The sequence below is a fragment of the Neomonachus schauinslandi genome, chromosome 13 (genome assembly GCF_002201575.2).
Source record: "Neomonachus schauinslandi chromosome 13, ASM220157v2, whole genome shotgun sequence".
Classification (NCBI taxonomy): Eukaryota; Metazoa; Chordata; class Mammalia; order Carnivora; family Phocidae; genus Neomonachus; species Neomonachus schauinslandi.
Window position 1 is genome coordinate 54787710 of NC_058415.1, and position 23437 is coordinate 54811146.

At 36.5% G+C, this 23437-nt stretch overlaps 1 protein-coding gene across 1 annotated transcript; it reads left to right on the plus strand.

Annotated features, from left to right (window-relative positions):
• Nucleotides 1-10232: 10232 nt before the first annotated feature.
• On the plus strand, nucleotides 10233-10580 carry LOC110572664 (multifunctional methyltransferase subunit TRM112-like protein). Its single transcript, XM_044920412.1, has one exon. It carries the CDS (start codon nucleotides 10233-10235, stop codon nucleotides 10578-10580), a length of 348 nt encoding a protein of 115 aa, XP_044776347.1.
• The last annotated feature ends 12857 nt before the right edge of the window (nucleotides 10581-23437 follow it).

Below are 23437 nucleotides of genomic sequence, written 5' to 3' on the forward strand. Positions count from 1 at the left end.
TACGTTAGGAAGCAGCTGATAACATGGAGCACTCCAAATTTAAAAGGCATGAAAGCATTAAAATGTTATCATGCAAGGAACACTTACATCTTTTAAAAACTACTTTTACTTTTATTTAGAATTATAATTGAAACTATTATAGTTTATTATGTCAATACAAAAATGCATTTAGTACGTCTTGCAAAAATGCAAGACATTTTTATGAAAAACATTTACTCTTTTTCACTTTCTCTTCCTCAGGGATCACCCATTTCAACTCTTTTAGTTGAAAATTTGGTATTTAACTCCATGTTTCTAAATAACATATTTAGAGTATTGTTTCTGATTTTCAGTTTTTAAAAATATCCAGTGTAGATTTAGCTGGTTTCTTACATTGTAAACTGAAACACTCTTTCCATGACTCCATCTCTTCAATAGAGTGATTAATAATGTATGTTAAAGTCAATGTTTGGTGTCACTGTCATTATTACATTGTAAATAACATTGCTGAAGTACATTATGATTTCATTTTCTTTTGTGTACAGCTTTCCTCATTTTCCTTGAAGAAACAGTCATTTTTATTTTGTTTGCTTTGTTCTTTGTATCTTAATGTATCCACCAAACAACCAATCATAATTGTAAATTTGCTTTGTAAATATTAAAAACCATCAAATATCCTATTTGATGTGTTTTATTTTTGAAAATACTTCTTATGGAGTCCTAAATCCTTCTGCTCAAATCCAGACTCTGCTTCTCCAAATTTAGTGCAAAGTTGATATCCTGGGCTCTTCAGTTTTAATTTTGGGGGAAGATTCTTTCCTAGATACAGTTTTAATCTTCTGTTTCTTAAAATATATTTTACTCTTTTAATTCATTATCTCAGTTGAGATAATACCTCTTTCAGTAGAGTTCTTGGAAAGACTGCAAGAGAGGAAATTTTTAGATACCTTGCATGTCTGGAAAATGTCTTCAAGCTACTCTTCTAACTAGTTGGTTTCTTGGTCAAGTAGAGAATTCTAGGTTCAAAACAATTTTCCTTTAACTATTTTAAAGTAATTTAACCACTGATCCACTGTCTTCTAGATTTGAGTATAGTTCTGGAGACACTCAATACTATTTTGATTCCAAATATTTGTAATAAGACTTATTCTCTCTCAATCTCTCTCTCTGCATTCCCTCCCCCTCCCCTCCCTCCCTCCCTCTCTCTCTATACATATATATCCTTTAGGATTTTCTCTTTGATCATATTCTTTTGGATGTGTCCTTTTAAAATACATTTTCTAGACACTACTGGACCTATTCAATCTGGAAACACATGTTATTCAGTTCTTCAAAACATTTTAAAATTATTTGTCTCATAATTTTCTCCCCTCTAGTTTCTCAATTCTCTCTCTCTGGAATTTTTATCATTCAGATGCTGGACAACCTATATTTATTGCCTAAAATCATTATTTTTTCACTTTTGCTTTTCATTGCATGACCTTTTTTTCCGTATTCTTTGAGAGAATATCTCAATTTTATTTCCAATTGTTTCATTCTTAATTTCTGCTCTCATATTTTAAATATAAGCCTTTTTCTTATCTTATAAATTTTTATCCTTAATGTCTTCTTTATGTCACAGAATATTTTCCAATTTCCTCTGAGAATATTAATTATATAGATAGATATATAAGTAAAACATTTATTCCTGTTTCCTGTTTGCATGCTCACTTGCACTCAGGCTCTTGCTCTCTCTTTCTACATATCTATGTGTATCGATATACTTATGTCATTTCCTTTACACCTCTTCATTTTGGTCTTTGCCTTTCAGATTCAATTGTTTACCTAAATTTCTTGCCATTCTTTGCTATGAATTCCTATTTAGTAGGAAGCACTGGAAAGCATATCAGAAGCTCTGAAGGCAGGAGTAGGGCTTGCAGACTGGTGGGAGGTCCAGCTCCAGTCTACATACTTTGATGGAGGAACTCCTACTCTCTGTATCGTAAAGAATGTTATCTCATACAGGATTGTTTGTAGAAATGAAACTTTCACACTCCTAATTAGAGATTTTGAGGCTGACAGTGATAGGTAACTGTGTAAATGGGCTGATAAATCTGACAGTTTAGCATATTGAACTTCACTTACTACTCCTTTTATCATCTGTGACGAATATCCCAGAGTCCAGATTCCCTCTAGTTTGACTATTGATAGAGTGAACCTTCTTTCTTCTGCTTGCACTGAGCAAGGGTAGTTGCGAGCTGTAACAGATATGGAAAGGGATCAGATAACAAATAGCATCTTATACAATTTTTAAAAAATCTTCTCCACCTGAATCTCCATTTATGGAGATCCCTGTCACCTCTTCTATCTGAGCCTTTCCATGGTTCGGTATGTGACTCTGTCCTCTGCACTTCCCTGACCGTTTGTTTAGATTTCAAATTTCTCTGCTCTTTTAAATCATTGAACATTCATCTATCTGTTTTCCCTCTTCCACAAATATATTGTGGTCACACCATCTCTCATTCTCTTAGTCCCTGTGCATCTTGCTTTACTGTAGCAATTGTAGTGAGTATTGGGAGAAAGCAAAGGTAAAAGCATGAATTCAATCCTTTGTGCTTAGGGGACTCTCCGCTATTTAATTCTATTTTTGATTTCAGACATAATTTAGCTGGTAAAGCAACAATTTCGTGTTTCTTAAAATCATGGTAAATGCGTGGGTGCCTATTTTTCCTGAGTTAATTGTGAATAAAGCCACTATATGCACTTGATTTCCATTTGCATCATGTATTTATAGTGTAGCCCTTTTATGAATTTATGTGACTTTCATATATGGCGATCTCTTGTTATTTTAATATTTTTCCTAATTTGTTGAAAAATGTGTTTTCAATTAGATCGTCCCATAAATGCTTTTAGTATCAGGGTTACAGAAACAAAATATTTCTTGATCATTTTCTTTAATCATATCTTCTAGTGATCATATTAGCAGATGGGAAAATTAGATATATTAGAAACAAAATATCATCCCATAACTGTGAATTATTTAAGTTTCAAACTGCAATTATGGAAATGACCAAAAGGAAAGAATGAATAGCTGATTCTGTAGCCCTTCCCTCTAGTCTGAGGGACATATAAGAATTTGACCTTTAGTCAATTCCTCTTTTGCTGCATATGGATCAACTCAATCTACCATCACTATCAATAAAAATTCACATAACTTATTCACAACTGTACATACTATCAAAATCATTAAAGCTGAGGACCATGTTTCATTGCTCCAGGATCTTTCCTCATTGCTTTTTCTAAAATACCAATTTCAGAGTGTAAGAAATAAAGGTCAGACTGATAAGGGTAGATTATAAAACAGATGCTTGAAAAGTATAATGAGGAAGTGCAGGATTTAGCACCAGGGTGATATTGTTTGGGATGCTCAGGCCAACATGTACTGGATATATGAGTCAGCAATGGTTTGTTGATGGAATTAAAGATATTAACCAGTATTAATTATACTGACCAATAACATTATTTACTAGCAAGCAGAAACGCTAAAGTGCCACCCTTCAAGTGTTGGCCTAGACTCTTCAATACAGAATAGCTTTCCCTGGGATAGGAGTATATATGATGTCTTTTCTTCTATTGCTTGAGGAATTCCCAGACAAATGAGTTTAAAGCCAAAGTTAGGGCTAAGATTTTGGTTCCATTAAAGTCAATTGCAGAAAAGATGGAGGAAAAGGTGAAATATATATCTACTCTCTTTGATGACTTGCTTTTGTTCAGTTCAAATTAGTTTCAGTTTTAGGTAACTAACAAACTAGCAAAGCTACAAAGGCCTAATCGAGGTAGAATTTCCCTCTTACAGAAAAATTCCAGTTGTGGGTAGTCCAGGGTTGGTGTGAGCATCATCAAGGAGATGGAGTTTGTTCTATCATTCTGCTTCCACACCCAAGCTTGGCATCTGTGCTCCAGTGTACTTCATAGTACAAGAGAGCTTCTGGAGCTCTGTCCACCACATCCAAGTCCAGGTAGCAGGGTAGAGGAGGAGTGGAAGGGTACAGAGTGCTTCTCCCAACTGAGTTAATGCTATTAGCCACCTTCTAGTATTTCTTTATTGGTTCAGATTTGGTCTCAATAGCATATCTAGACACAAAGGATGGGAAATGTCATCACTTAGCTGAAAATATTGAGCACCCAAGTGATATTCAGGATCTCCTCCTAAAGAAGGAGGAGGAAATAGATCGGGTGCAGCAATTAGCAGTCTGAGAAGATGCTTGCATTCTTTCCCCTGCAGTTTTTCCCCACTAATACATAAACCTTGTTAATTTGCTATGATCCTGTCTTTGCCCTCTTATTTTCTGCTTCTATGGCTTCACTTTCTTGCCTTATTTATTACCCCCATGTTCCTTCCATTCCCTTACCTAACCATAATATAAAACCAATGTGTGTGTGTGTGTGTGTGTATATATCTATATATATATAGATAGATATATTTTTTTTTTTTTAAGAGAGAGCATGTGTGAGCGGGGGAAGAGTCAGAGGAAGAAGGAGAGAGAGAATCTTAAGCAGACTCCCCCCTGAATGTGGAGCCGAACTTCGGGTTCAATCTCACAACCGTGAGATCATGACCTGAGCCAAAATCGAGTCAGATGCTTAACCCACTGAGCCACCCAGGCACCCTACCAGTATCTTTTATATTCATTTTTTTTAAAGCTATTTATTTATTTTTTTATTTTTTTATTCTTATGTTAATCCCCATACATTACATCATTAGTTTTAGATGTAGTGTTCCATGATTCATTGTTTGTGCATAACACCCTGTGCTCCATGCAGAACGTGCCCTCCTCAGTACCCATCACCAGGCTAACCCATCCTCCCACCCCCCTCCCCTCTAGAACCCTGTTTGTTTTTCAGAGTCCATCGTCTCTCATGGTTCGTCTACCCCTCCGATTTCCCCCGCTTCATTCTTCCCCTCCCGCTACCTTCTTCTTCTTTTTTTTTTCTTTTCTTTTATATTCATTTTATTCACTGTAGGCAATTTTATGTTTACATTAGTTTTGAAAGTGGCAAGACTAATTATTTAAGGTTTTTCTTCTAAGGTAATTGATAAAATGAATCATGATGCCTTTAGCTCATGTAATTGTGTTACCTTGTCTCCCCTTTCAGTTGTTTAAAGGAAAACTAACCTTTTCCAATGATATGATAAGAACTTCCTGGTCTCTTCTCCTTCATCCTTTCGGAATAAAACTTTTATCCTCTGTGTTCATGGCCATGAGTCTTCTTTGTTTTTCTTTAAAGTGTTAATTCATGTTTGTAAACTCCAACACTTGGGGTGCCTGGGTAGCTCAGTCGTTAAGTGTCTGCCTTCGGCTCAGGTCATGATCCCAGGGTCCTGGGATTGAGCCCTGCATCAGGCTCCCTGCTCGGCGGGAAGCCTGCTTCTCCCTCTCCCACTCCCCCTGCTTGTGTTCGCTCTCTCACTGTGTCTCTCTCTGTCAAATAAATAAATAAAATCTTAAAAAAATAATAATAATAAATAAATAAATTCCAACACTGAATCATATGTTCAGTAAAATGCATCTTTTAACATTTGAGTTTTATATGTATGATTATATTAATATACTAATTATGTGATACTAAAAATATATTGTAAAATTATAAAGAGTGTGGAGTGATAATGTATTATTTGCAATTTCAGAGAAAATAAAAACAAATTTTGATTTTCATCATAAAGATTAGCATCAGGGTAAAAAAGTCTAGAAAATTATGTCCAATCATCTGTCCCTAGAACTATGGTTGTCAAACTATAGTATGCATAAAACTTACTTAAAACCCTTGATAAAAATCCTCAAGCTTTATAGGCCTCATCCCTAGAGACCTCTGATTCAGTTTATATAATGTGGAATCCAAGAAACTTTTAAATCAGCACACCAAGGTTCACAGGCAGGATGCCGACAGGAAAAGTGTGTGGGGGGGGGGGATGTGACAGAACAAGGAGAACACTCCTCATCAGTGGAGGTTAAAACCAAATAAACAGCAGAAAAGGAAAAGGTAAGTACATCTATGTTAGAGTCTTTTGTTGTTAAAGAAAAAATACTTTAAAAAGAGTGATTTTAAAAGATAAGAAAAGAACTTACCAATTTTAAGAGAAGATTAGAGGGAGAATATGATTATAATTTTGTACTTGGTGAGAAACTGAAGCTACATTATGTAAAATGTTAGAGATTTATATATGCCCAATATAAAATTTGGCAGACAGTGATTATATTTTGTAACCAATCAAAAAATAGAAGCAAATTATGATAAATATTGCTATCAAACAGGAATAATATAATGATTAGGTCAGTGACATTCTTTTTTCTTCATCAGAAGACTATGCACTAATTTTCTACTATGTATATGTAATACTTAAGAGCTCTACCTCCAGAAACAATTCCATTACCTATTAATTACATTATAAAGACATTTTTTTTCTATTTCTCAGTTGTTTCAACCCTAAAATTAGGATGAATTATTAATCAACTCATGAGATTGTGATGACAATTCACTATAATACATGTAAGTATGTAACAGTGTCTACTGCATGCATGCCCAGTATCATTATACTTATAACATTCTCTCTCATATCTTCCAAAGCTGTGACTGAAAAATAAATAAGGGTGATAAGGGTGGAATCAAACAATAAATCCTCATACTCTACAACTCCTGGGGGAAAAAGAAAACCCTGCTATACAAAGGCTTTGCCTAATCATGGACTAAGGATGTTTTATTCTGTAAGGAATCAAATGCCCTTAACGTTTGGCTGTCTGAAGGCACTTGGGTGGCTCGGTCAGTTGAGTGTCCAACTCTTGGTTTCAATTCAGGTCATGATCTCATGGGTTGTGGGACTGAGGCCCACACCGGGCTCTGCACTCAGCAGGGAGTCTGCTTGAAGATTCTCTCCCTCCACCCCTCCCCCAGCTCATGCTCACACACACATACTCTCTTGCTCTCTCAAAAATAAATAAATAAAATCTTTCTTAAAAAAAGATTTTGGCTGTCTGAAAAAATCCTTTAGTTTGGAATGAATGTGGAGATGAATAATTACTGAAAATCCTTTGTCTATGGATTACCAAACTTTTCTTCCCTATTACTACTGCTATTATTCATTACTATATGTATTCTCTCCTGGAAAAGGAAGAAGGACTAGACCACTTTCAAAGGAAACCCTCCACTTATGCATCTATTCATCTCATTCCCCTCCACAGTCATGGGTTTGCCTGGATCTGAGCAATTAACTGAGCAATGCTATCCCTAAGGTCTTTCCTGCTTGACAATCTGGATTCATGGACTGGAGAGAATGTTTATTTATCCTACCTCATAGCCCAACTGTATTTATGAGTTGCCTGCATCTAGTTTACTTACCTTTTTAAAGCAGGTATAAATTATCCAACTCAATTTTACTTGGTGTTTTTACAACTGAATGCATCAATCAGTCACTAGAAGGAGATAGCAAAAACTAGTACAACAGAGCCTTCGGGGTTCATTTAGTGTAGGATATAATTAAATGTCCTGTAAAAATTAAATGGCTGTAATTTCACCTCTCTGCTGGTAGCAACCAAACCTGCATTCCAACCCAAATATCTCTCCTGAGTTTCAGATCAAAGAATTGAGTTGCTTCCTGGACTACAAAACTGTAATCTCACAAGCAACTCCTACTCCACAAATCATTCAGGCCTCCCCAGAGCTGTTCCTCCCACACTGCTTTTCAGTAAATGACATCACTAGAATCAGTTACCAAGCCCTGCACTTTTCCTGTCTGTCTACTTCTTTATATTCAGATTAGACATCTTTAACTATGGTCCTCATCACCTCTTGTCCAGATTGCTAAAACTGAAACCCAGATTATTTCCTTTCAGTCTGGCCCCTACACCAATGTATTTTCCAAACCACCACCAAAATGATGTTTTTAAACAATTCTGAAGTGCTCCCTCTTGCCTATTATATCTTCCAGCAACCATCCATGGCAGACAAGATGAAGGGCCATTTTCTTGGCATTAGGCATTTTACTATGCCTTTATCATCTCATTCCAGCATAGAATCATCTGCCATGACTGTGAGAGCCTACCAACCAATGATCACCACGCATCTCTCCCCAAACACATTTGGGGTTATTTAGTTTCTTGCAGCAAGGGAGAACACACATCAGAGGAACACTGAAGTGTCTCTCTAAAAGGGAGTTAGGAGGAGCTTATTAGAGTATTTGGACACATGCCAGAGCTGCTAAGTAGGATTTAGAGACATGTGAAGAATTCAGAGTGGGATGCTGTCAGACAGCACAGAGAAATCAATCACTGGCTATCTTCATTTTTTTTTTTTTTTTTTTTTTATCTAGGAGGCAGGGAGTTCAAAGCGGAGCTAGACTTGTCACTAGTAAAGAAACAAGAGTCATGCATGCCTTCATGAAGAAGAGGATGTTACGCTTGTGGTTGCAAGTGTAACATCTCTGTCTTACTCTATAGCAGTCACAGAATGGTCTTCTCTGAGTATTGATTCTATCCCGAAAAGTTGTTTATGTTTACTGTGGAACATTTCCACCATGCTGTCAGCTTCCAGCAGGCTGCTAGGGTCATTTTCCACTTTCTCACTACCGTGCCAAGTTCTACTTCCTCGTTTACCCAACACTGCGCAGCCCCCTGAAAGCCATGTGCTATTCCTAGTTTATGAGTCTTGACAGAAGAATTTATCAAAGCTTGAAAAACTTCAGTTGTACTTTTTCCAGGACTTCCTCCTACTTCTTAGGATTCTTTTCCTTAAAAAATAGAAGAATACATAAATGTATGAACATTGGTTTTTTAAAAATAAAATAAACTATATAAAATTAAGGAACATAAAGTGTCCATTCACTAATCCATTCAGAAGCCATCTTATTCTTCTTCCCAGTTTCAAAATGAGAATAAGATTGTTCTATTCAAGGCTAACACCTTGAAAAAATGTTAATACACCAACAGCACAGAGATTCTCATTTTGCTAGGGATGGATAGGCAACCAACGAATCTATAAGTTATTTATTTGAATTTCAGAGGTTTTTATAATATATTTAACAATATTGAGTTATGTTTATTCATGTGTCTTTTTTTAAGCTGTATTTTTTTTTTTTAAGATTTTATTTATTTATTTGAGAGAGAGAGACTGAAAGAGCACATGAGAGGGGGGAGGGTCGGGAGGGTCAGAGGGAGAAGCAGACCCCCTGCCGAGCAGGGAGCCCGAGGCGGGACTCGATCCTGGGACTCGATCCCTGGACTCCAGGATCGTGACCTGAGCCGAAGGCAGTCGCTTAACCGACTGAGCCACCCAGGCGCCCTTAAGCTGTATTTTAAAGGGAAATGATTTTCCCAATTCAACTATTGGATGGATAAGATTAAAAAAACTAATCTTGACTTTGAAATCAAATTCTCTAAAGATATGTCAAAATAAAATATTTTGGAACTATACAAAGAAAGTATCCCCACGAATTCTAGCAACTGGGACAAATGCATTAGAATACATAATGTGTATATATATACACATATATACATACATACGTATATACATGTATGTTCACCAGAGTACTACTAACAGCACCTTAAAATCCAAAATACTTTGGGGGGCCTGGGTGGCTCAGTCAGTTAAGTCTCCAACTCTTGACTTTGGCTCAGGTCACGATCTCAGGGTCCAGAGGTCAAGCCTGGCATTGGCTCCATGCTGAGCACAGAGCCTAAGGGTTTTCTCTCTCCCTCTCCCTCTGCTCCTCCCTCCACCCACTCTCTCTCTCTCTCAAATAATCTTAAAAAAAAATCCAAAAGACTTTGTAATGCTTTAAACTCCTCTAAAGAACCCTGTTCTATAATAAATAAATCTTCATAAGCACTTGTTCATTTCACCAGTATGGTGCCATTTCAGCAAACTCTCAAGAGTGATGAAATAATGACAAGAATTACCATAACAATGTTAGATCAGTATATATGGAATGAGCTACATTTCTCTGAGTCCATTAACAGTACCTTCGGGAAACCGAGAAGTTAAAAGTAAATTAACAACAACAACAAAAAATAGAATCAGGCCTTGAAGTGTGCACATAGCTCACCTTCCTCGAACAGAACTCCAAACATAATACGAATAAATTCAAGTAAGTAACATTAATCTAAAGTTTAGTACAATAACTCGGTGATGCAAAGGTTAATACAGCAACATAGTAAGTGGAGCTGCCCAGAGCTGGCCTCCTTGCTCCCCCTGGCTGCGCACGTGGTAGAGACCCTAGACACATGAAGCCGCTCTTCCACCACGCGCTGAGCCCGCCTGTGCTGGGAGTGCGGCTCTGTAGCTCCTCCCCCCAACCCCATGTGCCTCGAGTTCTGTCACCTGTGATACCCGCGGTGGTATCTGGAAGGCTTCTGGAGGTGGCCACTGCCTTGCTTCTGTTGGTTCAGGTGCCCAGAGGGCGGACTGAGGGGTTTGAGCATGATGAGGAATTTCGAAGGAAGATGCACCACCCACTGCTGGGGAAGGATGTGTCAGAGGGCACCTTGCAATGCCCAGAGTCTGGACATCTGTTCCCCAACAGCAGCAGGATCTCCGACATGCTGCTGAGTGAGGAAGGCACCCAGACTTAATCGTGCCACATACCAGTTTTCATCCTGCGCCCCTGTGGATCTTTGTTTATGTATATCCTGTTTGCTGGTGCTGCCGTGTGTCCCCAACCCTTGACACAGGTGACACACCAAATTCAGTGCTCCTGAGCTCCATATTCTATCTTTTTCCCACTAAAGGCTCAAACCCCTTCCCTGGTCCCCCCAAAAGAGGAAAGATTAAATCTTACATTTTGGCATAATGAATTAACTAGAACATAAGAAAGAGAACTTTAACTTAAAACGTAGACCACGTAGGAGCTACTTGTAAACAGTTAATAGGGAAAAATTCTTCTCTGTGACAAAATAATGACAAGGATTTACAGATAGAGGTAAAATAAAATATAGCCAGGTGACAGTTGGTTATCCAAAGCAGAATTTAAGTTTAACTTTGAACTTACCTTAAGAATCAATCCTAATGTAAATTAAATGTTAATCAGAAGATGTAGAGATCATTTGAAATAGGATAAAACCTTCCTCCAGAGTAATTACTCGTAAAATTATAATTGGCTTAAGGGCAGCACCAATTACAAATGCATTCCAGCTCAACCATAACTAAATACCTATAAGCAAAATCATCTCTTAATACTATATTGGATTAACCTATATATGCAGAGAAAAAAGTACTATAGTAATAAATACTGCTTTGAATAATCCCTTATGAAAATGGATGAGCCATTGATTGAGGATAGAAAAAAACTTGTTAATATATTAATTTAACATACTGTTAATCTGAAATATAAATGCAGTAAGGAATGATTGAAAGAAGTTAAAGTAAATGAACATTCAACCTTCCTTTTATTTGCTAAAGGAACCCATAAAAAAAAAAAAACCTAAATGTATTAATTGAATATGAAAACTAGTATCTACCAAAGCAGAGGAATAATTATCTGAATTAATTATTTTGGTTCAGTGACCTCAGAACACAGAAAAGCCAGCAAATGGTCAAATCTAGACTAATCACTCAAAATACATCACCATCATTAGTTGCACCAAAATTTTTATCAATAGAACAGATTTCTCAAGTGGAAACAATGAAATCCTATTTTAGAGATCAAATTGATGTTAAAATGTATGGTTTTATTGTTGCATCCAGACATCCTAAAGATGTAACTTCTAGTAAAAATATTCTTTTGTTCCATCATTAAAATCTGCGTGGCCTGAGATCAAATCAGAGCAGTTCCTTTTGGTTTCACTTCATATAAAGATACCTCATACTATAAAAGGACTTGAGAAATAAGGTCTATTCAACATGAAAGACTGATATTAAATATCAGTGGATATAAGAGATTATTAAAATCCCTCTGTAAGAATTGGGCTCATTGAGGTGATAGGTAATAACATAATAACATAGGTAATAACATAAATTTAAAACTTTGTTTTGGGGGGCTCAAATTTTTTATTTTAACAAACATGTTACCAATTACTTTGCAGTTACTAATTACTCCTATCTATTAGCCTTGGCCTTTTCAATGCTTAACCAAAAAATTTAGGTCACATTGAATTTCAAAAAGAACCAAAGATTGTAGGTCCATTTGGACTTCAGCCACTGGCAGATGCCATCAAATGATACAACAAAGAACAACTTTGACTTCTAACTTTATCAACACTAATATAGATTATTGCACCTATTATCATCCTGACCTTGCTTAAACAATCTGAACGTCCACACTAAGATCATATCCACTAGTAGAATTAAACTTCAAACTACCATTTGTCTGTATGAAGCTTAGCGGTGCAGACAGTTAAGCTCAGAGTGTGCCCTCTAACTGGAGCTGTGTGAGCATAACAAAACTTCCACATGAGGTCATGTTGGCAATTATTCTGTTATAGGTAATAATAACTACATAAATATATGCACATGTGCCCTTTGCATGAACAACTACCTTCCCTAAATAATTGGCTTTGATCTACTTGTAATTTTTGGGAAAAGAGGCAGAAGAAGCCCAGACAAGGTTTTATTTAACTGCTTCTTGGAATGTGCAATTCAGTACATAAGTTAAACCTCCCAACTTGGTAAAATGAAGAATTATTTTCTGCCCTTACATTTGCTGAATGAAGCTTATTCTTAGCCATTTTACATACACTTATCTACTTTTGACTATACTCAGCAAATCACAAAGTGATCACTATATTGACTACATGGTTTTTAAACTCAAATAGAATAGTAGAGACAACTAATTCAGGCTGACCTTAATCAGTGAGGGCTTTTATTAGGAGATGTTTAGATTTATGGCTGATTATAATTGATTATTATTGCCCTTGTCTTGATAATAATTTTCTTTATAGCAATGCTAAACCCATTAGTGGTATCATGTCTTAATATTTTTATCTCTTTAGCTGATGACATATCTATCACCTGAGCCCCCACAGCCTAAAGGAAATAAATTTTTAAAAATATTACAAACACTATTTATCAACACCATCTTAGATGTTTACATTCGAATTATTATGAAACATCACACACTAATTCTGACAGCATCTATGACTCATGACTACTTACAAAAATAGACTCATGGAAAGTGTGTAATTACTGGTAAAACATTCCCCAACCATGTTTTATATGCCAAATAAAGCTTTACTTCACACACGATCACTTCACTTTTGGAACTGACCCTAATACTGACCCTTCTAATTGCTCTTTATGACTTTATATACTAATGTACTGATACTGATCCTATTCTTCTTGTACTAATTTAGTGCAACTAACTCAGAATCTTAGTTTTGCTTTAAACCCAGTGAAGAGCAATTAATCTATTAGTATCAAGATATTTAACATTATTCACTTCCATAATTAGTCATTTCACTCCTATTACCACAATAACTACCTATATACAGAAAAATCAAGAACATGTGAATTGGATTTGAAAATCTAGAACTGTCCACCTGTAGTTTACAACAAAATGCTTCCCATATTAATCAAAGTGTTACTGTTTGACCCCCAAAGTTCATTGTTACTAACACTGCCTTGGACTTCCCAGTATATCAACCTATAACAGAAGTAAATAAATAAAATAAAAATAAATAAGTAAAAATAAAATAAAATAAAAGCTATGAGTCACAGATTTAGCCTAAAAATGAGTTATAAAAAGTCTTGTAAGAGTAAAATTAGTTAGTGTAAGCACAAGGCAAATAACTTTGACACCTTATATTATGGGTTATACCATCATTACCTAATACCCTTATCCTCTCAGTTACATTCATAATAGCCTTCCTAAGTCTTTTAATTTATCCCATATAATAACTTCATTATAATGTTTAGTGGGCATCATTTTTATTTATTGTAATACTTTATTAGAACTGAATGCTTAGCACTTCTTCTAAGACTGATAGGTATACGCATTTTTTTTTATTTCAAAATTCTCAGTCCATATCAACTTTAAAAATTGCTTTCCCACCTTAAGTATGGTGCTCCAAAACAAATAAAATCTGAAGTAACTACCTCTTAAAACCTCATTATTTAATAAACTTACTACATAAAGAAATAAGCTTTACGTTTTTACTGTACTATTTTTCAACTCACTCTCTACACCTTTGCCAGTAGATACAAGTAGATTATCACTATTCATACTAGTCGCTAGCCAATTTCACCTAACGTGCCTGAAATCCCCAAATAATGCTCTATTTCAATGTTTATTTTAGTTCAAATAGTTTTAATCAAACATTCACTAGCACAAAACTTACCTTGTTCTATATATTATTTGAAGCAATATTAGTTCCAATATTTGTTATTGCCATTTGATAGGAAACGAGACCCCAAAAAATGAATACAGGATTCTACTTTTCATTATATAAATTAATAGGATCCTTTCCACTTTTAGTAGCCCTGATTTATATTCAATATCAGAGACTCACTAACTTTACTTATAATATAATGCTGTACTTCCAGATAATCCCCAATAGGTGATCTCATAAATTACTATGACTAGCACCCATAAGGACATTTATATTAAAAAATAACCCTACAGAGGCTTTACCTTTGACTCCCAAAAGTGCACATCAAAGCACAAATTGCACCAATTATGGAATGAGATTATGGAGACAGTGCCCCTATCATTTTTTCCCTAACATTTACTATGTCTTAATATGCCTTAGAAAATGTCTTCCACTGATGGATACCTAAGACATTATTTAAATATTGATTAATTAAATTAAAATATGCTAAGTAGATTATTTTATCTATTTGCTTTTGGAAAACATTTCTTTTGAATTCCTATCTTTCTAGACTCTAATGAACCTCCAAAATTAGTAGATATACATACTAGCCACCCCTCTTCCTAACAATATTCCAATTGATCATGCTCCCTGTATGTACTTACAAAGAAAATTCTCAATGAATACTACTATGGAAAAGATAAAAGTTTCCATGCCATTCTTTATTCTGTGGGTAAGAAAATCTGAACAGGTGTTATTACCAAAATCAGCAATTTAAATTATTAAATAAAACTACTCTCTTATTCTTTTAGCCCCAGCTTCTGTTCAGTTTAAATGCACTAGGATTCTGGTCCCTGCTGTGGGAACACAAGTGTCAATAAGTATCCTAGATCCATGTTTTAAATAAATGGTTTTATGTCTGCAGCCTGAGTGTCCCTAGTATCCTCCACACTTATGCACGTCTGAACAACAAAAATAGTCTCTCTTGTTTGGATCCTTTCCTTTTATGATTTTCCAGGTGTACCTAATCAAGTAATCATCACACAGGCAAGAATCTCCACTGAATTCATTGACTCTAGATAGGAAAGAACGTTTTCCTAATAATAATGATCCTAATCCTCTTCTAAACAAAATGGTTATAATTATGAATTAGGGATAAAAGTGAGGAACAAGGGAGTGCATTATAAAGCAAATATGTAATGTGAATGTCAGAGAGGATTTACATTGCTAAAGATAATGGACAGTCTGTGTGCAAGGTGTTAAAGTGTTTTTCATAAGACCTGCTGTTATGCTTTCTCAATCATATAACACCGGTACTTATTCATCTTGGAAATAACAATGAAACCTAACTGAGGGCTGTAGAGTAAATAACTAGCTGACAGTCACCTAGCACACCTGCTAAGGCAGGTCTTTACCAGTTTGCCCACTGTAAACCTCTTATACAGGTGACCCTTAAACAACATGGCGGTGCAGGCCATGTGCACCAACCCACCTCAAGCCCCATAGTTGAAAGTTCACCAAAAACAAGTGCACAACCAATCACATCTCCTCCTTAAAATATTTTCTCCATCTGGTTTTCAGTGACATACACTCTTCCATTTTCTGCCTGTCACAATGGCTGCACGTCTTCAGTTCATGTTGTTTCTTCTTCCTCATCTACCTGATCTCTTCACAACAATGTAAAATGGAAACAGCTGCAAGAATTTATAGCACTGAAGACTATACAGAAAAAAAAATCTTGAAAATTAGTATTGATAGAATTATTTTAATTGGAGAATTTAATATGCTCTCATTTCATGGTACTTGAAGAAAAACAGGGAATATAAAACACTTGGATTACACAATTATAATGTTCGTAGAATATACATGTGTTAAAAACAAGGCCTGGAAGACTGGTATTCAGGAGGAGCTCCCATCTCCCATACTGGCACGTCAAACTGGGGGAGTTGCTATACCCAAGCTCTTAATATCCCTCCTTCTAACTCGTATGTGATTGTTCATATTGTTTACAAGCAGTCTTACTCTTAGACTCATGACCTTGTTGATTTGTTTGCATTATTTTGTTTTTATTGTTTCTCTCTGTTAAAAGAAAATAAATAGGGGAAAGCAGGAAGGATCCCATTAGCTCTAAGGAGAGGAGCAGCCATTTCAACAGTCTTTAGTCTGTAAAGAGTTTCCTATCTGCCTCTAACATTGGATGTGTATTGTGGGTGCAAAAAACCACTGGAGAAAGAAATTAACCATAGTATGCCAAGACGAAGGAGGATCTAGGAGATGTGATTGGTTGTGTCAAGTGCTACTGATAAGTCAGGTAAGAGGGCTTGGAACTGACCTTTGGACATAGCGATATGATGGTTAGATGATGGCCTTGACAAGAGCTATTTCAGTGGAACCGTGTAAAAGCTCAAATGAAGTTTGTTCAAGAGAGACTGAGGAGGGAGGAATTACAGACCTCAAGTATACAGAGATCTTCTGAGGAGCTTTCTCGAAGGGGAAAAGAGAAATGAGCAAGATTTGGAGATGCATGTGAGGTCAAGAAAAAAATAACATAAAGTGAGAAAATTAATGGCATGTTCTTAGGCCGACAGGAATGACCGCAAAAAAGAAAAACTTTGAAAATTGAGGAAAGAAAAGACACAGTTGTTAGCCAAGTTTCCAGGAGGGAGAGATGATGCATTCTAGGGCATGAGGGGAAGAACTGAGAGCCGCCGAAAGCACAGACAATTCTCCCCTAACAACAGAAGTGAGGAGAGCATGTGGTGCAGACGTAGGAAAGTTAATCTTCTAGAAGTGAGGCTAATTGCTGAAGAACTAAGAGGCAAGGTCATCAACTGACAGTATAGCAGGAGCTTTGAGGAGAGTGAAGGCACAAAAGGATAATTTCAGGGAGTAGAAGAGAAAATAGGCTAAGGAAATGTCATATGGTTATTGTTCTAGTCTGTTATTTGCTTTGTTTTCCTCTTTTCCAATATTTAAATGAGAATAGGTCAATTCTACCAAGCTTGATATTTGAAAAAGAAATTTTTTTAAAAAAATGGAAGAAAAAAAGAAAAAGTACTTTCCGTATATTCTACTTAGGTCTCCTTCATGTCTGTCTGAACATCATTTGAATTCTCCCTAAGGTATGGTAGGGCTGGATGTTGTAGATTTTGATTATTCATTCAGATAGCAGAAAAAAACTATTAAGGGAGCTGATATTATGTGGGCAGTCACAACTGGAGAGATACATTTTTGCTTTCTGTCTCTCTAATTCTGCCTAGAGAGAGTTTTAAGCTTAGTAGTTGTAGCACTCAGCCCACAAGATGGACTCTAATCATTCCTGACTCCTTGTATTCATATTTTTGTCTAGTTTCTTCCTACATTGAATCAGGATGGGTCTGTGTGACCAATAGATATGGTGGAAGTGTGATTTCCAAGGCTAGACCATAAAAGGTATTGCAGTTTCTCTTTTGGCTTTTCAGATTGCTCACTCTGGGGGAAACCTATCATGATGTGAGGACATTTAAGCAGCCCTAGAAAGGCCAGGAAAAGGCACTGAAGCCTCCGACTAATACTGACCACCAATATACCAACATTGCAACAGCATCTCCTATATGTGGATCCTTCAGCTCTCTGCAAACTTTCATGTGGCTGCAGCCCCAGGAGAGGCCCTGAGCCAAAACTTCCCAGCCAAGTCCCTTTCAAACTCCTGACCCAGAAAAACTGTGAGAGATATGAAATTATTACAGTTGGATTAAGAAGCTAATATTTGGAAGATCTGCTACTAAGCACTAGATAACTAATAAAGGAGAATTTATCCCATTGGAGAGATATGTAACTTGGTGAGATTTCATGGTAATGGAAACTCCTATGGCTCCTTGATTTTCTCTTTTCTTCAGACTGCATGCATTGCTGGTAAGAGTCTGTTGGAATTTGGCTCCAAATAGGTTGCTCTCCCTTTTTCTTAAATTCTCACAATATTTTCCCCCATCTCACATTTATTTTTTAGCTAACTCTAGATTAAAGAAAGCATTGTCTTAATCCTTTTAGCATGAATTCCACACTTCAAAATACATTAAAAATGCCATGCTGGTATCAAAGTAAATATGCCAAGTAGACTATAAAGGTAAAGAATGCTAAATATCCACCGTATAAAAATGATCCATCATTACTTTAGGAACTCAAATAGGGAGAATATAAAATATAGATATGTTTAAAAAATAGCAAGCTATATAAGCAATATGCAAAGAGAGAATAAATAAGGTCACTTTGACTGAAACTCTCAGATTGCCAAATACAGGGAGTGAGCTGATAAAATCACACACTTTCCCAATTGCCAACACACCCCAGGGGGATCATCTGCTGAACAAAGATAAGCCATAAAAGGAAAAGCAAAGGTATTAGATAAATTGAAAAGTATTAAAGCAAAACACAAAATGACGATATAGCACTATTTTCAAGAAATCCAAGAAATACTTTTCATTTCATACAGAGCTTCATCTTGTTTATATTTCAAGATTAAATATCTTGACATCTTCATCACTTTCTCCCATTTTTTTACCATGAGAGTTTCTAAATACTATTCATTCAATCAACATGTATTTATTGAGCACCTACTATATGCCAGCACTACTGTAAGCACTGGAAATAGAACAGTGAATAAGAAAGACAGTCTCATCCTTCATGGAGCTTAAAACTAGTGCAGATAAAATTAATAAATAAGCATATCACATCAGATGAGTATTAAGTGCTATGGAAGAGAAATTGAAAAGGTAAGGTGATACGTAGTCAAGATGGATGGTTTTGATGCAGGCTGGCCGGGTCCAAGAACCCAGAAGAGGTCCCACAGGACCAGCCAAGAGGGTCTTTGGCTTCACACAGGATGGAAATCAAACACAAGCTGAGAGGAAGTGAGAGTAGTTTATTGAAGACATAGAGCAAATACAGAGTGTCTGGGAGACTCAGAAGGGAAAGGAGAGAGAGTCTTGTCCTTGCTTGGGGTCCAGAGTTTTTACTGAGGACTGTGGTCTCTTTAGGCATCCAGGAACAAAGACGAGTGTTTAGGTGTTCTCCATAAGTCACTTATGCCCTGGAGCCAGGGGTCTTGGTGAATCAGTGGTCTTGGAAAATATTCATGATGATCCCACCTGGTCACTCCTTAGATGCTACCTATTGTGCTGGAAGACTCCAAAGAAATCATTAACTCCTTGACCTTTCCAAGGAGCACATCCATTATCTGTTCTATAAGGCAGGTGTAAGGTGAGGGTGTAGGTCCCAGCAAGAATAGAAGCAGGAAAAGGAGCAGAAAAGCAGTTTTTCATTGGGTCTCTTTAGTTTCCCTGTCTCAGCCTATTTAAGAGAACATAGTCAAAGTCTAACAAAGTCAGTTACTATTAAATGTAAAATAGGTATAAATTTGATTCTCAACACTTGAGTGCATAAACTCTCTCTCCCCATGTTCCAAACTGAGTTCAGTTTGTCTTTGAGGACTTCCTTATCTCTACCCTCTCCTTGAATGTTTAATAAGAAATTCAATCATTTTGCAGGAGACTCTTTCACTTTCTTAAGGTCATTTAGGACTCCAAACATAATAACTTTGGAAAGCTTAAAGGAAGACCACAGATCTATGCATCGTGGCCCCCACAAAGATCTTCATTGTCCAAGGCTGCATGGGTCATTCAAAGGCATACAGTGTCGATGCTCTAGACCAAGTCCCAGCTTTCTCGTTACTATGATTCTCAAGACTCTATCACTTATTCTTCAGTTCCTAGTAACCCAAATGCCCCCTTAAATGTGCCTACCACCTCTGGGTAAAGTACAAGTCTGTCTTTAATTTACAAATTTGTAATTTACAAAGCATTCAATTTACAAAACTTAGGGAATCCATATGTCCTCAGGGTCTCCTCTCTCCTTTTTTAAAAACCAAGAATCCTACCAGGCTCAGACAGTTCAGCTTTTACCTCCTGAAAATTCTTATTCCAAGAGAGTAAGAGAAAAAGAGGCAAAGAATTCCCGTCATTCTTTCCTGATAAGCCCAGAGGAAGTTACTACAGCAAATTTTTCAGTGAGGTTGTCTGCCACAGATACAAGAATAAAGAGGAATTAAATCCGCTTCCTCCAGTTTTTATAGAGTTACACTTGTCAGAAATCAAGATTTGATTACTAGATGTCACAGTGTATTTGCAGCAAGACAGAGTAGGCTGGAGGAAGATTGGGGCATAGCACTAAACTTACATATTTGGAGTCAGTGAAACACCATTTAGGTTACAAAGCCTGTTGTAATCAGTACAGAAATCTCTGTTCCTCCTTAAGGTAAATATTTGAAAATGGGAAATGAAATGAAGCATCAAAGAGTCTTAATATTCTAAGTCAGTAGAGCAAAGCAGGGAAAGTTTGGATGCCCAGACAGCCCAATAGATGGTCTCTTTAGGTATGATCAAAAGGAACCATGACCAGAAGCACTGGGCTTTGGATCAGGAGCAAGACTGCTAGTCTCAGGGAAAGAAATTGATAATAACAAGACTATGGATTTCTAAATAAGCTCTTGGCAAAGAAGGGTTTAAAAAATAAAACAAGCAAATAAATATAGATTGTTTTACATGGAATACAAAATAGAATATGGTTAGGGCTTAGACATTCTTGACAAGGTGGGTAAAGGCAAAACACTGTATCTCATGGAATGGGTCAAGAATACCCTTTATAGGGGAAACCTATAAGCCCCAAGTTACCAAGTGTAGACACATACTCCACCATTCTCTCATCATACCACAGAGAAGCCAGGTGAGGACACGATGAGGCTGGAGGTAATAGCCATGCAGTGGTACTCCAGGGAAGGGCCCTGTTTTCTCTTCCATACCTACTTACAGTACAAGTTGGTGCATAGTCTTGGAAGCGAGGTATAAAAAGGAAAGTACCTAGGCACTAGAGAGTCTATAAATGCCAGTGCATTTGTCTGAGTTGTCTGAGAAATTGTATTTAAGCCACTAAATCAATGTTCTTCAACCAATTTTTATTAGTGCCCCACCCCAAAGAGCCTTTCGTAGACTTTGCTCCTAATAACATCCCTGATGAAATTTTAATACCCAATATACTATATTTCTGTCTGTGTGATATATGTATATTATCTGTGCTTTATGCTTAAAAAGAAGAAGATTTTTCTCAGTACCCCCCCCCCAGAACCAATTTTTACCCCCTTGGGGGTGTATTACCACCACTGAGAATGCATATACCAGAGAAAGGAAGGGAGTCTCACTATCTGAAGGTAAGTTCGGGTGCAATTCCTTCCATGAAGGAAATATGGCCTTGCTCATGGTCCACCTGTGATGGGACAACCTGAGCTTCTAGGGTCATGCATATGATAATCCTGCTTTTCCTCCTCTATTGTTTGTCAAATAGATGAATAAATAAAACACTCAGTCTTTAAAACTTAGCAATAAAAGCCAAATTGCTGATTCTGTGTTATTACAGTGGTTTCAGATCTTCTTGCCTATCTAGTAGTAGTCACAAAATATTTTAACAACTTCTCTTATGATATTGATGTTGCAATTTCTAATTAAGTTAAACAGACACCTAGTTTGTGACACACAGCAATTCCATTCTTAGATATATTCCCAAGAGAATTGTATCATGTACAAGAATGTTCAAACCAATTTTATTTGTGATAGTCCCAAACTGGAAAGAGCCCAAATATCTGTCACATAGTCTATAGCATATTAATGGGATAGAAGACTACTCATCCATCCATTAACAAAAATCAGCTACTGATGAGTATAAACCTATGTCAAAAACATTATGTTGAGCAAAAGAAGCTAGGCACAGAAGATTTGTGATGTATGATATATATATGTGTGTGTTATCCAGAATATATGATGTATGATTCCAGTTATACGAAGTTCAAGCCTAGGCAACACTAATCGATGTAGAAAAATCAGAAGAGTGAATGCGTAGGGAAGGGGGTGGATTGATAGAAAAGGGCCATGAGGAACATCTATTAGGTGATGAAAATATCCAATATCTTGATGTCAACATTTGTCAAGCTATGAACTTAAGATTTGTGCATTTTACTGTATATAAATTGAACCTCATAGATAAAAAGATATTGCCACCAAAGTGATGTTGTCAGCAAATGTCATGGCAGTTTTCATGGTGGAATCCATTTTTAGTTAAAAAGTAACTTTTTCTGCCAAGAGGAAAATACTCTGTAATTGCTATTTGCTGCAACATAACAGAAGATGCTGATGGAGCAGGCCAGCATGCTCCAGATAGAAAGCTGCCAAGCAGACTGACAAAAGACATTCCTGACTTAAAAAGGCACCTGTTTTGTGCACAGCCTAAAATCAGCAAACAGCCTGTACACAAAGTGAACTTTGAACATTTAGAGCCTACATAAAAGGACTATGTGAAATCACATTTCGGGCCATGAAATGAGGAAACATTATCCCAACAGAAAATGATAAGTGATCAGATCCCACAGGACTCAGAACAAAAGGGTCAATTCAATGGATGCAATGAAAGAAAAATGGAGGTCCAGCCTCATCCAGACCAAGGATTATGATTTTAACCCAACATACTAAAGAGAATTACTGTTTCCTCAATAGCAAAAAGCTGGGAATTCATGAATAAATTTATGTTCATGGGAATAAAATTATCCAAAACATAAAATGTACATAATAAAAGCACCATTTTCTTTACATTCTTTTGAATGGGTTCAATCCATTTCAATGAATATATTAAGTAATATCTACAGTGAAAGAACCTCTCCAGCCATTGTTGCAGAGTTACCTGGACTGAGTGTATCCTACCTATTAATTCTACCTGATTGTGCTAAAGATTATCCTTTAAAGCACAAAGCATAGTGCTTCCTCCCTGAAATCCATACAGGCCTGAGCATTGGAGCAGGACTGATCCAAAGTCAGGAAGGAGACCACAGAGGAAAGGGAATGAAGTGAGGGGCTGATTTCTAATTTACCAAAGCCTTGCTCAGCTCTATACCTAATTAGATGTTAATAACAAAATAGTCAGGCCAGAATGTGTTTTGTTAGCATGTTACAAGTGAAAGAAAATAAAATAGAGAAAGAAAAACAGTATATGTTTCTATCATTTTATAGTAGAAGAGGAAACCATTTGAACCATAAATGCGTAAATGTGGTCATCTTATAAGGAATACATTGAATGTGTGCACGTGGCTTAACACTTTCACCTCGATTTTA

What these genes read in the sequence shown, in the direction of transcription:
- LOC110572664 (XM_044920412.1), top strand. Translation starts at nt 10,233, where the DNA reads ATGAAGCCGCTCTTCCACCACGCGCTGAGCCCGCCTGTGCTGGGAGTG.